We start from the raw sequence: 12,282 nt of genomic DNA, 5'->3' as shown, positions 1-12,282 counted from the left end.
AATGTACATGTATGCGCTCTGTATACAGAGTCTGGAAAGGACACGAGCAGGACAGGTCAGCAAATGGTAGAGAGACACATATAGCAGCAGCAGCAGTAGCAGCAGCTAACATACCTGTATTCTGAGCCACGGAAGTCGTGTTTACCATGAGCAATGTATATGGGCATGCCAAGGTGCTTTAGTTTCTTCTCCGCCCTGAATGATTCCACTGCATAGCAACACAAGGGCAAACGGAAAAAAACAAAGACAAAGTCACAAGAGCTACCCACTGACATCCAAAATGGCCTGGCCGTTCCTCATGCCTGATGAAGAATACCTCATATGCAGTACATCATCATACATGTACTACTAGCTACCAGGAATATCCTCAGAGCAGATGTGCCTGGGAATGACGCTAGCATTTAAAGGGGAAGTCCGGTGAAAAATTTAAATTTCACAGTCCGTAGAGTTCGGGGCGTTGAGTCGAATGGTCTTTGTCCGAGGAGGCTGCGGCCTATGGTTCGTCAGATACGCCCAATCGAACATGTGCGAATTTGAGCGCGCCTCACCCAGATCCAGGTGATGACGTCACAGCGTGCAGCCAGGTAGCCACACCATCTAGTTGTGTACAAAACGGCCATAATTGGAGCGCGTTCGATTGGGGAACCGTTTGTCGCAGCTTCTTCGGACCAAGACCATTCGATTCAGTGTTACAAACGCTACGTACCCTATGATTTTCAGCTCGGTAAACCTCGAGGTTATACCGTATTTTAGCCGTTTCCGAGTTGGACTTTTTCCGTCAGCATGCCTCTAGCTCTACGGCTCTAGCAATGCGCTGCGTGCATGCTAGCTAGCTGTAGACGTGTAGTGCAGTCAACAAACTAGACTCATCACACACGGAACTAGTCCCGCACTGCCGTGCTGGGCTAGCTCGCTAGCGCTACAACAAGACTCAGAAAACTAGTCAACACACGGACGTGTCATGTACTAGTACTACACTTGTACAGTCATGTAGTCAGAGAACGTGCGTTTCTCCTTGCCGGTGCCGGTGGTTGTGCTTTGAGAACGAAAATTTTAGTTTTCCGCTCCAGTCCGGCCTCATATTTTATGCTACAGCGATGAGTGCACAACCGTGACAAGTGACAAAACAGCGAACAGCTCCCGGACCTAGAACTTTCAGATTCCATAGCGTTGCGAGCGAAGAGTCGTGCCCGGGCCATGGTTCAAAGAGCCTGCACTGTTCTCCAATTGAGTAGTCCGAAATATGCCAAGTTCGCACCAAAACATCACCATGTGGCAGGCTACTGGAGTCTAAGCGAATCGGTATGGAACAACATTTAGAGCACTCGCATCACTCTTCTCCATTTTGGCGACCCTGCTCTTCAGCGATCTGATAATTATATCAGCCTCGTCTGCAATAGCTACTGCTTCTTCATCAGTCGGAAACTCAGTAGCGCTCACTCTTGACCGTCCCGCGCGGCCATTTCTTCAGCTGGATACCGAGGTTCTCAGCCCTACAATACCCCCCGACCAAACCCATGAAGGTCAGCCATGGCTGCATCCTCACTCTCACAAGGAGTTAGGTCTTGGGGTCGCTTGCACCACCTAATATCAGTCGCCAAATCATTTGAAATAGCACTGACACTATTGCTTTCACGCACTCCTTTTGACCTAGCTGCACGCTATGACGTTGCGGAGGGTGTGGCGCGGCCGCATGACGTCATGGCGCAGCCCCCGAAACTCAGTTTTTCAAACGGAAATATCTCGAGAACGCTTTGTCGGAGACACGTGGGACCAACACCATTCGACTCAGCGCCCGAAACTCTACCGACCCTGAAATTTAAATTTTTCACCGGACTTCCCCTTTAAATCCTGTGTCTCTGCGTGTCTCTGTCGCTCTCTGCTGTACGAGCAAGCTCTGTCTACTGACACAGTGATCAATTTCTATCCACTGGGTGCCACGATCATGTAAGCATGCTGATAGCAGTGCGTGTATATATTTCAATTGAGTATTTTGTGTTCTATTTATTTCCGAAATTGGGTTATCTTTTTGCTTTGACTCTTCCTTCATGGTGTTGTGAATAAAACCGTTCTCAAGTACGTGTAGCTAGGAACGTCTCTACATCAAACACGCAGTACAAGCACTATACCAGCACCGGGCCTGACCTGTTTCCTTCTTAGCACACCGTGTATAGAAGCTGACCTCCGAGAACAAAGGGCCATTGACAAAAGGCTCCTGGAGATGGCCAGTCACACGAACAAAGACAGAGACACAGCTGTGAACTCAAAATAGCATATATGGAGAAGGTACACAGACTGGCATTAATGGCAACGTCCAGTTCAAGCGGAAGATGAAACAGATATACATACAGCAGGGGACTGCGTATGGACATTTGAAGTGACAAAGAAATGAATTATCAATGGTGCAGGTGGAGACAGAGAGAGAGAGACAGAGAGGGACAGAGAGAGAGAGAGAGAGAGAGAGAGAGAGAGAGAGAGAGAGAGAGAGAGAGAGAGAGAGAGAGAGAGAGAGAGAGAGAGAGAGAGAGATGGAGAGAGAGTAGAATGAGAAAGGGAGACGCCAAGTTGAAGGGCGCACTGTCATCTAATTGCGTACAATTTTAATAACATGCTGGGCGTTTGCTGGCACACTGCGTGAACATGTACTGGCTGGCGAAGCTGAAATGAAGAAGAGAACATGGGAGAATACAAAACAATATGACACATTAGACTTGAGGCATCAGGGAAGAAAAATGGCCACGCACGTGTACGTGCAAGCACGTGTGTGTGTGTGTGTGTGTGTGTGTGTGTGTGTGTGTGTGTGTGTGTGTGTGTGTGTGTGTGTGTGTGTGTGTGCGGTGTTCGCAAATGCTACGCGACCAACTGATCATGTGTGGTGACATCACATAGTGATGTGTTGCTTCATGTACACGAACCAGGCCAGCAAAGCCAGGGCCAAGGAGCACGTGCTCTCCAATTAGAGAATTATGATATACTGCAGTCAGGCATGGTCATTGATGTGATCATAGACACCGTCTCTCGTACATCAAGTACGTAATGCAAAAAGCACAACTGATACTTACATTATAATTGAACTTGCTATGTCAACCCAGAGGACAGTAAGAATGAGTATGTACGAATATTGAGTACATGTATTTCGCTCCTGTTTATGTAGTAGTGGAGCACTCTCAAGCGGGGTAGTGCTTTTGCTGTTTGCATTACACACAGCACTCTCAAGCGGGGTAGTGCTTTTGCTGTTTGCATTACACACAGCACTCTCAAGCGGGGTAGTGCTTTTGCTGTTTGCATTACACACAGCTCACTGACTTGTCAGTTTGAGCACTCTGGCAAGGTACGTTCGGGCCTGATTTAAATCTGGCTTTGGAAATTTTATTTTTCCTTGCTATCAGGTTCGGCCTCATTTTCTCTGTTTGTGTGTTCTTACCTACTAGCTATTTTTCAAGTGCTGTTTTTGTCAATGCTCTGCCCGCCAAAAGTGCCGGTTATAAGGACTGGCTTACTACCTTGTTCATCACCATTGTATTCGACCTGAAGTATAATGGAATGAAAGGGCTAGTCGAAAAAATTATATATTGGCTTCTGTGCTTCGTGTGCTGACCTACTAGGATCAAAATGGGGTTCATACGTACCTAGATAGATCTCTCCAAATCCTCCCCGGCCGATTGGATTACCCACCTTCCACGAGTGCTTTCTCAGGTCAGTGAGAGTTTCTCCAGGTGGCAGTTGGACACTAACAGCCGGCCTTGAGGCAGGTTTGGCCTTTTTGGCAGCACCACCACGCTTCATACTCTTCAGCAACAAAAACACCTCGTTCCAGGTAAGAACTACTGGGAACTACTGGAGCACGAGCAGCAGTAGCTGTACCTAACCATAGAGATCATTCAAACACTTTCGGTGAGATTTCCTATTAAAAAGTGAAGGCCAGGTTGACTGTGCAATGTGAGGCTTTCAAGATTACAGTTTCGGCTCGGCACACTTTGTGTTTGACGGATGCGATCGATGGCACGCGCCGGCGGCACGTCACAAAATTCAAACCTGTTAGTGTTACCATAACAAGATTTGGATGACGCGTCGACCATGCATGGTCGACGCAGGCTCTTGATGTCGCAGCCTCGCACTCGCACTGCTCGCAGCTAGCCTCGGCCTCGCGGCTCGCAGGCTCTTGATGACATCATCAAGAGTCAAGAGTTTCCGCGAAGTTCTCTTTTGAACTTTTGATTATGATTATCAAAAAGCGAAAAAAACGGTCAACATGTTTTAGAAAAATTCAAAAAATCCCCCAAAATGCAGAAAAAATTCGATCCGTTGCCATGGTTTTTACAGTACTCGTACTAGATATGCGAAGGACTAAAGGGACCGTCACTTAATTTTTGCCGACTACCCGCCAAAAAAATCTTTTCGTTTCACGTGCCAGCCACGTCCGCGAGCGCGCGTACGACTCGCGCTCGCCCGCGCTACCTTTCACGTCAAGCAATCTGTTCACGCCACATGGCTGGATTGGATAGCGCGTACATGCAGACATGATTGAAGACTTGCAAAATCAATTTTTTTACAAGTCCAGGCGCTAGCGCTAGGCGCTAGGCGCTAGGCCTAGGCAGTACTAATGCCAAAGGCAAAGGCTAAAATGCCCAGGCAGCTGACTTTATTTTCGGAGAAACACTACTCATTGTAGTAAAAAGTAACAATGAATAGCGACATCATCTAGGAAGGATCGCTACCCTAACGCAAAGGAAAGGCCTTGCGCGGCTGCTCTACGAAGTGTTGAAGAAAGACTCATCAAAGTTAGTTGGTGGACGAACAACTCGCTGGCGCCGGAAAACTTGGCCCCCAACGATGGTGTTTGGTGAATCATCAAGCATAATGTCTTGTAGCAGTGTTCACCGAGGAAGGAGAACGCTCTAGCCGCTGCTGTTGTCCGTTTCATCCACGTTGGGCGTTAGCTGCACCGCGCCTATTGTGTTTTAGTATTCCATGGACACACATTAGCATTCAGAGCGATTGTGGAGCCACAATTTACTTCACACAGCGTTGTATTGTCCACGAGCGCAAACTTCATTATCAGCAGTAACTGTTACTCTTCATCCTACATGTAGATTTGGAGTATACACGGCCTTGTCATGACAGCGACAGCTCTACAGAGTGTTCAAGTGAGAAACATTAATTTCAATTGTTGGTGGACGAATAAATGGCTGGTTCCGAAAAACGCGGCCTGCACCGATGGTGTTTGGTGGATCATCAAACAGGGTGACCAGCAGTGTTCACCGAGGAAGGAGAATGCACTCGCCACCACTCCGATTCATCCAAGTGGGCGTTAGCTGCGCCGCGCCTATTGTGTTTTAGTATTTCATGGACGCACACTAGCGTTCTCAGCGATTGTGGAGCCACAACATATCTTCATGCGGCGTTGCACTGTCCAAGAGCAGAAACGTCAGCAGTGACCCATCATCATACATGTAGATTTGGAGTATACACACCATGCGCCAATGGGCCTTGGCACAACAGCGGCAGCTCTACGGAGTGTTCAAGTGAGAAACATTTGTTTCGACTTTTGGTGGACGAACAAATCGTCGGTGCCGAAAAACGTGGCCTGCGCCGAAGGTGCTTGAAACATCAAGCATGGTATGTGCGCGAAATACACAACAGTAGCACAGCGGAAAGAATAACTGATTGAACAGAAGCGTTGCTTTGTGTGTTTGCGCACAGGGCACCGGTCAACTCAGTGCAAGGCCACCCGCAAGTGTAATGTGTGTTCTCGCATGGGTCACCAATCAGAGTCACCATCATGCCACGATCTGCCCTGAATCGGTCCCTTTAGTCCTTCGCCGAACGCGAAGGACTAAAGGGACCGTCACTTAATTTTTGCCGACTACCCGCCAAAAAAATATTTTTGTTTCACGTGTCAGGCACGTCCGCGAGCGCGTACGACTCGCGCTCGCCCGCGTTACCTTTCACGTCAAGCCTATGTAACTTACTGCATAGGGTGCAAGGTGACCGTTGTCGGTTTACATGTACTCCAGTTATTACACCGTGCATGCACTGAGTCTGTGCTGCACTGTGCATCCATAGGTGTTCGTTTGCGGTAGCGCAAGGTGACACGTAAGGTTGATGTATTGTTTTGTCCACTGCTATTCGAAGCTCTCGGAGTCGGAAGCGTTACCTCTGTTTCCCCTGTTCCTCCCTGCGCGGAGTCTGTAGTTCTGGCTTGCAGTCGCTGTTACATGCATGTTGGCAGTTGCATGTGTTTTGGTTTTCAGTTGTCTTTATTTGTTTTGTGTGGACGACAGTTCAATATTCTAGCAGTTGTTGCACTTCCTACATTCCGTAGTCATCTGCGGTTGGTGTTCGAGAGAGCAAACTGTGTCCTTCTCCAGAGTGGAGTAAACCATTCGCTTGTGTCTGAGGAAAACCCTGTGTGTTGACGAAGAGGTTGACTTGGCTGTAGAGTGAAAGTACCACATGGTCACATGGTCCACAACATCTTAGAACTAACTTAGGGTCTTCTGGCGTATGGTATAATTATATGAGCAGCATGAGAGTGAAGTAAAAGACTATTAGCTCAAACATTCAGTCTTTCAAGAGTAGTAGGTGTTTCATCACGGATTAGGTTCTGCAGTTCACTTACACACTGCAACAATGGACCAGCAGTGTCCAGCATACAATAGAGTCATGTGAATATGTACCGTATGCATACTCACAGCTGCAAGGCCAGCGCCCCGTGGCTGCTTGACTTCTCAATCGATATAAATATTCACAACAGTAAGACTCTGTGATCAATCAGAGCTGTGCTTCGAAGTAGTCACAAATGCCCCATGATCAGTCACAAAACTAAACTTGGCAACCAGTCACAGCTTCCACGGTGCCCCAAGACCAGTCACCAGAGATGACCGTAGTAAATCTGCAGGGAGTTTCATAATCTGTTCATTGCAGAGTCCACTATACTATGATTCAAGAGGGGGGTAGCGTTCCTGCGGATGCGGAAAACTTGGCTGGAACCCGAGTGTCACGTGAACCCTGATTTTTAAGACTTTTATTATTTGTTTTACGATGAGCCTATTATACGCGATACAGGCTCAGAACACACTTTTCGTCTATTTGGCATATCAGGGATATAGGGCCGAGCAGCCCATATCCCCAATTATGACACGCGAGTTATAGTGAAATACGATTGGCGTATTGTGCTGGACTGACTGCGGTAATGTAAAGCTAAAATCAAGCAGTCAGTTTGCCCTTAGCATGGCCTTGTCATGAGCCGCGGGTGCCACATCCGTGGAAAGGCAACATGCCGGCTAATCTCCCTGAGAAGTTGAGTGGTTATCAGCAGGCGATGACGCTGTGTCGATGATGACCTGTTGATGCCCGACAGGAACCTTGCGAGGAGAGTCATTGGGCCCGACGGGTAGGTAAAGCCAACTTCCACCTGAAGTTTGCGGATGGCCGACATGTAGACATGGACAGATCGGGGCTGAAAAGTTCTGAACAACTCGGCAGCAAAATAACACATAAAGTAAAAAGTCATCACCTGGCAATGGATTCCAGTCATGCCCTTGACAGAACTGGAAGTAACGGGTATCGGCGGAAAAATATTTCCGGCTGGTGCCAGTGCTGCTAGCTGCAGCACGGAGTCCGGCAACTGAGAGTTGGCAAGACTGGCTGATCTGGCTCAGCTGCTGCTTCCGGAGCCCCTCGATGGTTCAAACACCATCGGCGCAGGCCACGTTTTTCGGCACCACCGATTTGTTCGTCCACCAAAAGTCGAAACAAATGTTTCTCACTTGAACACTCCGTAGAGCTGCCGCTGTTGTGCCAAGGCCCATTGGCGCATGGTGTGTATACTCCAAATCTACATGTATGATGATGGGTCACTGCTGACGTTTCTGCTCTTGGACAGTGCAACGCCGCATGAAGATATGTTGTGGCTCCACAATCGCTGAGAACGCTAGTGTGCGTCCATGAAATACTAAAACACAATAGGCGCGGCGCAGCTAACGCCCACTTGGATGAATCGGAGTGGTGGCGAGTGCATTCTCCTTCCTCGGTGAACACTGCTGGTCACCCTGTTTGATGATCCACCAAACACCATCGGTGCAGGCCGCGTTTTTCGGAACCAGCCATTTATTCGTCCACCAACAATTGAAATTAATGTTTCTCACTTGAACACTCTGTAGAGCTGTCGCTGTCATGACAAGGCCGTGTATACTCCAAATCTACATGTAGGATGAAGAGTAACAGTTACTGCTGATAATGAAGTTTGCGCTCGTGGACAATACAACGCTGTGTGAAGTAAATTGTGGCTCCACAATCGCTCTGAATGCTAATGTGTGTCCATGGAATACTAAAACACAATAGGCGCGGTGCAGCTAACGCCCAACGTGGATGAAACGGACAACAGCAGCGGCTAGAGCGTTCTCCTTCCTCGGTGAACACTGCTACAAGACATTATGCTTGATGATTCACCAAACACCATCGTTGGGGGCCAAGTTTTCCGGCGCCAGCGAGTTGTTCGTCCACCAACTAACTTTGATGAGTCTTTCTTCAACACTTCGTAGAGCAGCCGCGCAAGGCCTTTCCTTTGCGTTAGGGTAGCGATCCTTCCTAGATGATGTCGCTATTCATTGTTACTTTTTACTACAATGAGTAGTGTTTCTCCGAAAATAAAGTCAGCTGCCTGGGCATTTTAGCCTTTGCCTTTGGCATTAGTACTGCCTAGGCCTAGCGCCTAGCGCCTAGCGCCTGGACTTGTAAAAAAATTGATTTTGCAAGTCTTCAATCATGTCTGCATGTACGCGCTATCCATGTGGCGTGAACATGGTGAACAGATTGCTTGACGTGAAAGGTAGCGCGGGCGAGCGCGAGTCGTACGCGCTCGCGGACGTGTCTGGCACGTGAAACGAAAAGATTTTTTTGGCGGGTAGTCGGCAAAAATTAAGTGACGGTCCCTTTAGTCCTTCGCACTAGATATGGCATGTTCTCTATTTCTTTCCTTGGCGCTGATAGGTGGAATTCTCTGCCTGTCTCGTGTCGTCAGGTTGAGCATCTATCCGTTTTTGTTTCGCTCTGTAAAGAGCACTTAGGGCAGGCCCGTAGCAGCCCCATTTAGGTTGGTCCGGCAAGATCAGACTTTGATGCCCCCCTCCCCCCCCCCCATACTCATACATATGCCGGTACATGTACATGACTTTATCTTGCCCGTAAAAGAGGCCGTTACCTCGCCAAAACAAAACAAAAAACATGTACATACATTGTACAATGTACATGTACATGCATGTAATCGTGACCATGTAGAGTGACATAGGACGAGAAAAGGAAGAAGGACGTCAAAGTTCTGCATGAGTCAGGAAAAGGGCATCAGCATGTTGTGTCCGTCCAAACAGAACTTGTTGAAGCCTGTGAAGGTATAGCAAGTATTAGCAACAGTATCTAAATGCATGTGATAAAAGAACCATAATGTACCTTTGGAGGAGGAGAAAGTGTATTGCAATGGACTATCTTTGGTACAAACCCTATCTAGAAAGAATTGGAGGAAGAAAAGAATCCGAACACGTTTCCGGAAGTACAGAGTAGGAACATTCACGGGCATGACTGTCCTCATGACCTTCAGCAGGGTCATATTCCTGATGACATGTGCAATGTAGGTCTACTACCGGCACCAAGAGTCCATAACTCTTGCCGGCACTACTATGTAATACCTCTATACTACTTATTGCACACATCATCATCATCATGGATGGACATCCTGAGCTGCTCTCACATGGGTGAGCTCCCCCCCTTTTTTTTTTTTTTTTTTTTTTTTTTTTTTTTTTTTTTTTTTTTTTTTTTTTTTTTGGCCGAATATTGGTCCGGCAGCTGCCGGACCTGCCGGACCGCCTGCTACGGCCCTGTAGGGTTCCCTGTAACAAGACGGCAACGTCTGTAGGGCCTTCCCTATCAAAATAATAAATTCTTCTACTACTACTCTACTACCCAGTAGTTCCAAAAAAAAAAAAAAAAAAACCACAAACTGCTTATCATGTGTATCTGTGTGCTTCCAAATTCGGGGATGGGTGTCAAAAGGGCAAAGGTCAAAGCTGTGTGTATTTGAAAGTACAGTTGAACATCGATTATCCGACTACCTCTGGGCAGACAACTGTCAGGCGGTGTTCAGATAAGGCAAATGTTCTGGATAAGAAAAAACTGTCACTCACACACTTTCAGTGGTTATTACTAGCCGCACGACCTTTTTACTTTTTACTTTTCAAAATTTTCGTATTTTTTGAATGGCTCACCACATGCACAGTGCGTACTCTACGGCACGTGCGCCCAAAAAAAACTGTTACGGATAATCGAATGGTCGGATAGTCGATGTGCGGATAATCGATGTTCAACTGTACTGTTTTCACATGTCAAACTTGGGGCATGATCGATTGGACGAATCCCGAGCAAATGTGCTCAGAGTGAGCGTGATCGTTTGGTCGAATCCGGAGTAGGTGTACTTGGAGTGGAATCCGACCACACCGGCCCCCACACCGGGAGTGCAAGTGGCTGGAGTGGAAATGGACTTTGCCGTTTTTGGACAGCTTTCACAGAATCTTTGTACGATATGCGTATATTTTGCGTACTACACCCTTGTTTTGTTCGATTGGGCCAGCGTTGCTCGGACCACACCGCCTGCTCGCACTCAATCCAGATTCGCCAATCGATGACACCCTTGGTAATAAATATTATTATATTGAGCAGCACATGTACTCTCCTGGTGTGACCATGGTGACATCACTGCAAGAGTACATACAGTCAACTTCGCTAATAACGACTGCGGATATAACGACAATTCGCGAATAACGACCGAATTTCCATGCCCGGAGCAAAGTCCCATCTAACTGTATGCATTTAACTTCGGATATAACGACTATCTGAATAACGACAATTCGCGAATAGCGACATGCTTTTAGTGCCCCGAGGTCATATTCACTGCTTGAATAACGACTTTCTGGGCTTTGGACAGCTACATGTATTTCAAGTATACTAGTACCTGTCAGTCAAGTACATGTACCTGTCATGCAGAAGTACCAGAACCTATAGCTATGGTGATGGATAAAGAAAAGAAAATGCAGCCAAAGGGGGGGGGGGGGGGCTTTTTCTTCCTTTTTTATTTTGCTTCAAAAGTGTTGGATTTACCAGCACACCTACATGCATGTAGTCATGATTGTACAGTAATTTTTGTGCACCCGCACATGTTGTCCAGGCGTCAGGGGCCCAGCCTCCCTGCCCATCCGACCCGCCACACACAACAACGAAACTGAACTAAGGCCAAGTAAAAAAAAAAGCTAGATGATCGTCCCCGTCCGCCCCAGTTTTTGTCAGCGCCCCAAGAAATATTTTATTTTTTAAATCGTGAGTTTTTGCCGAAATCGTTGGTTTTTTACCGATCGCGGATGCAGGAAACATGTGCACGCTTTGTTTAATACTTTCTTTACTATATGGACCACATACTACTAGTATATCACAACGTCAGTATCGATCTGCTGAAGAAAGAAAAAGAAAAAAAGAAAAAAAAAGAAAAAAAGAGAAAAAAAACCTTGATGTTGTTGTGTACACTGTGTGCATGAGAGGGTAAAAAGTAAAAAAATAAAAATAAAATCCTCCCGCCCTCCCCGATTTTTCCAAAAAAAAGGACGATCATCTAGTAATTTTTTTTACTCGGCCTAAAGCCTGGTTCACACTAGGCCGATTTTCCGGCCGGTGCTCCGACACCGACTCCGACATGGAGTCTGCCGACTGTGTCGACTGAGTCGGACGGCCTGTTCACACACACATGTACACGGGGAACGACTCACTCGCAATAGAGTCGCATCGATTATCCATAAAAGCAAGAGTTCATGGGGGTTATGAAATTTTGGTAGGACATTACATTTCATCAAGACTCAAGAGTACAAAAGTACAAGAGGTCATGAGCTCGACATCGACGCTCTTTGCTGTCATGGTGAAAAGCCTACTGTGATTGGTCCGAATCCCGCTCCATCACGTGCAAGCAGTAAAAATCGGCCGGCTTTTCGGCTAAATATCGACCAGTCGATACTTGGCCGAAAACTAGTGCGACAAGAAAATCGCCGCAGATTTGTCGGAACCCTGTACGACAACACAGTTCACACTACGCAATTTTCGCCCCGATCTTGAGGATTTTTCGTACGAGTCCATGTCGGCCGGAAAATCGGCCTAGTGTGAACCAGGCATTATTATTATTATTTTATTTATTTTACTAGGGTGTTTCCCACAGACCTATGGTCTTCTTACGGGAGCCCCTAGGAA

The 12,282-nt window shown here is 47.1% G+C and overlaps 1 protein-coding gene across 1 annotated transcript; it reads right to left on the bottom strand.

Moving 5' to 3' along the window:
- Positions 1 to 41: 41 nt before the first annotated feature.
- On the bottom strand, positions 42 to 3,959 carry LOC135814420 (serine/threonine-protein kinase VRK1-like). The gene is made up of 4 exons (XM_065327539.1): positions 3,630 to 3,959; positions 2,597 to 2,658; positions 2,146 to 2,215; positions 42 to 208 (listed from the first exon to the last, which is right to left on the bottom strand). Exons 1-4 carry the CDS (start codon positions 3,784 to 3,786, stop codon positions 57 to 59), a joined length of 441 nt encoding a protein of 146 aa, XP_065183611.1. The 5' UTR covers positions 3,787 to 3,959; the 3' UTR covers positions 42 to 56.
- Positions 3,960 to 12,282: the final 8,323 nt, after the last annotated feature.

Source organism: Sycon ciliatum, chromosome 4 (genome assembly GCF_964019385.1).
Source record: "Sycon ciliatum chromosome 4, ocSycCili1.1, whole genome shotgun sequence".
Lineage (NCBI taxonomy): Eukaryota > Metazoa > Porifera > Calcarea > Leucosolenida > Sycettidae > Sycon > Sycon ciliatum.
Note: the sequence above shows the minus strand (reverse complement) of the source record. Positions and strands in the feature narration are given on the sequence as shown.

Coding starts and splice junctions, on each gene's coding strand:
- LOC135814420 (XM_065327539.1), bottom strand. CDS start 3,786: ATGAAGCGTGGTGGTGCTGCCAAAAAGGCCAAACCTGCCTCAAGGCCG. Junction 2,659..3,629: donor ATTTGGAGAGATCTATCTAG/GTACGTATGAAC, acceptor TCTTCATTTCAG/CTTCGCCAGCCAGTACATGT. Junction 209..2,145: donor GTGTGCTAAGAAGGAAACAG/GTCAGGCCCGGT, acceptor GTTGCTATGCAG/TGGAATCATTCAGGGCGGAG.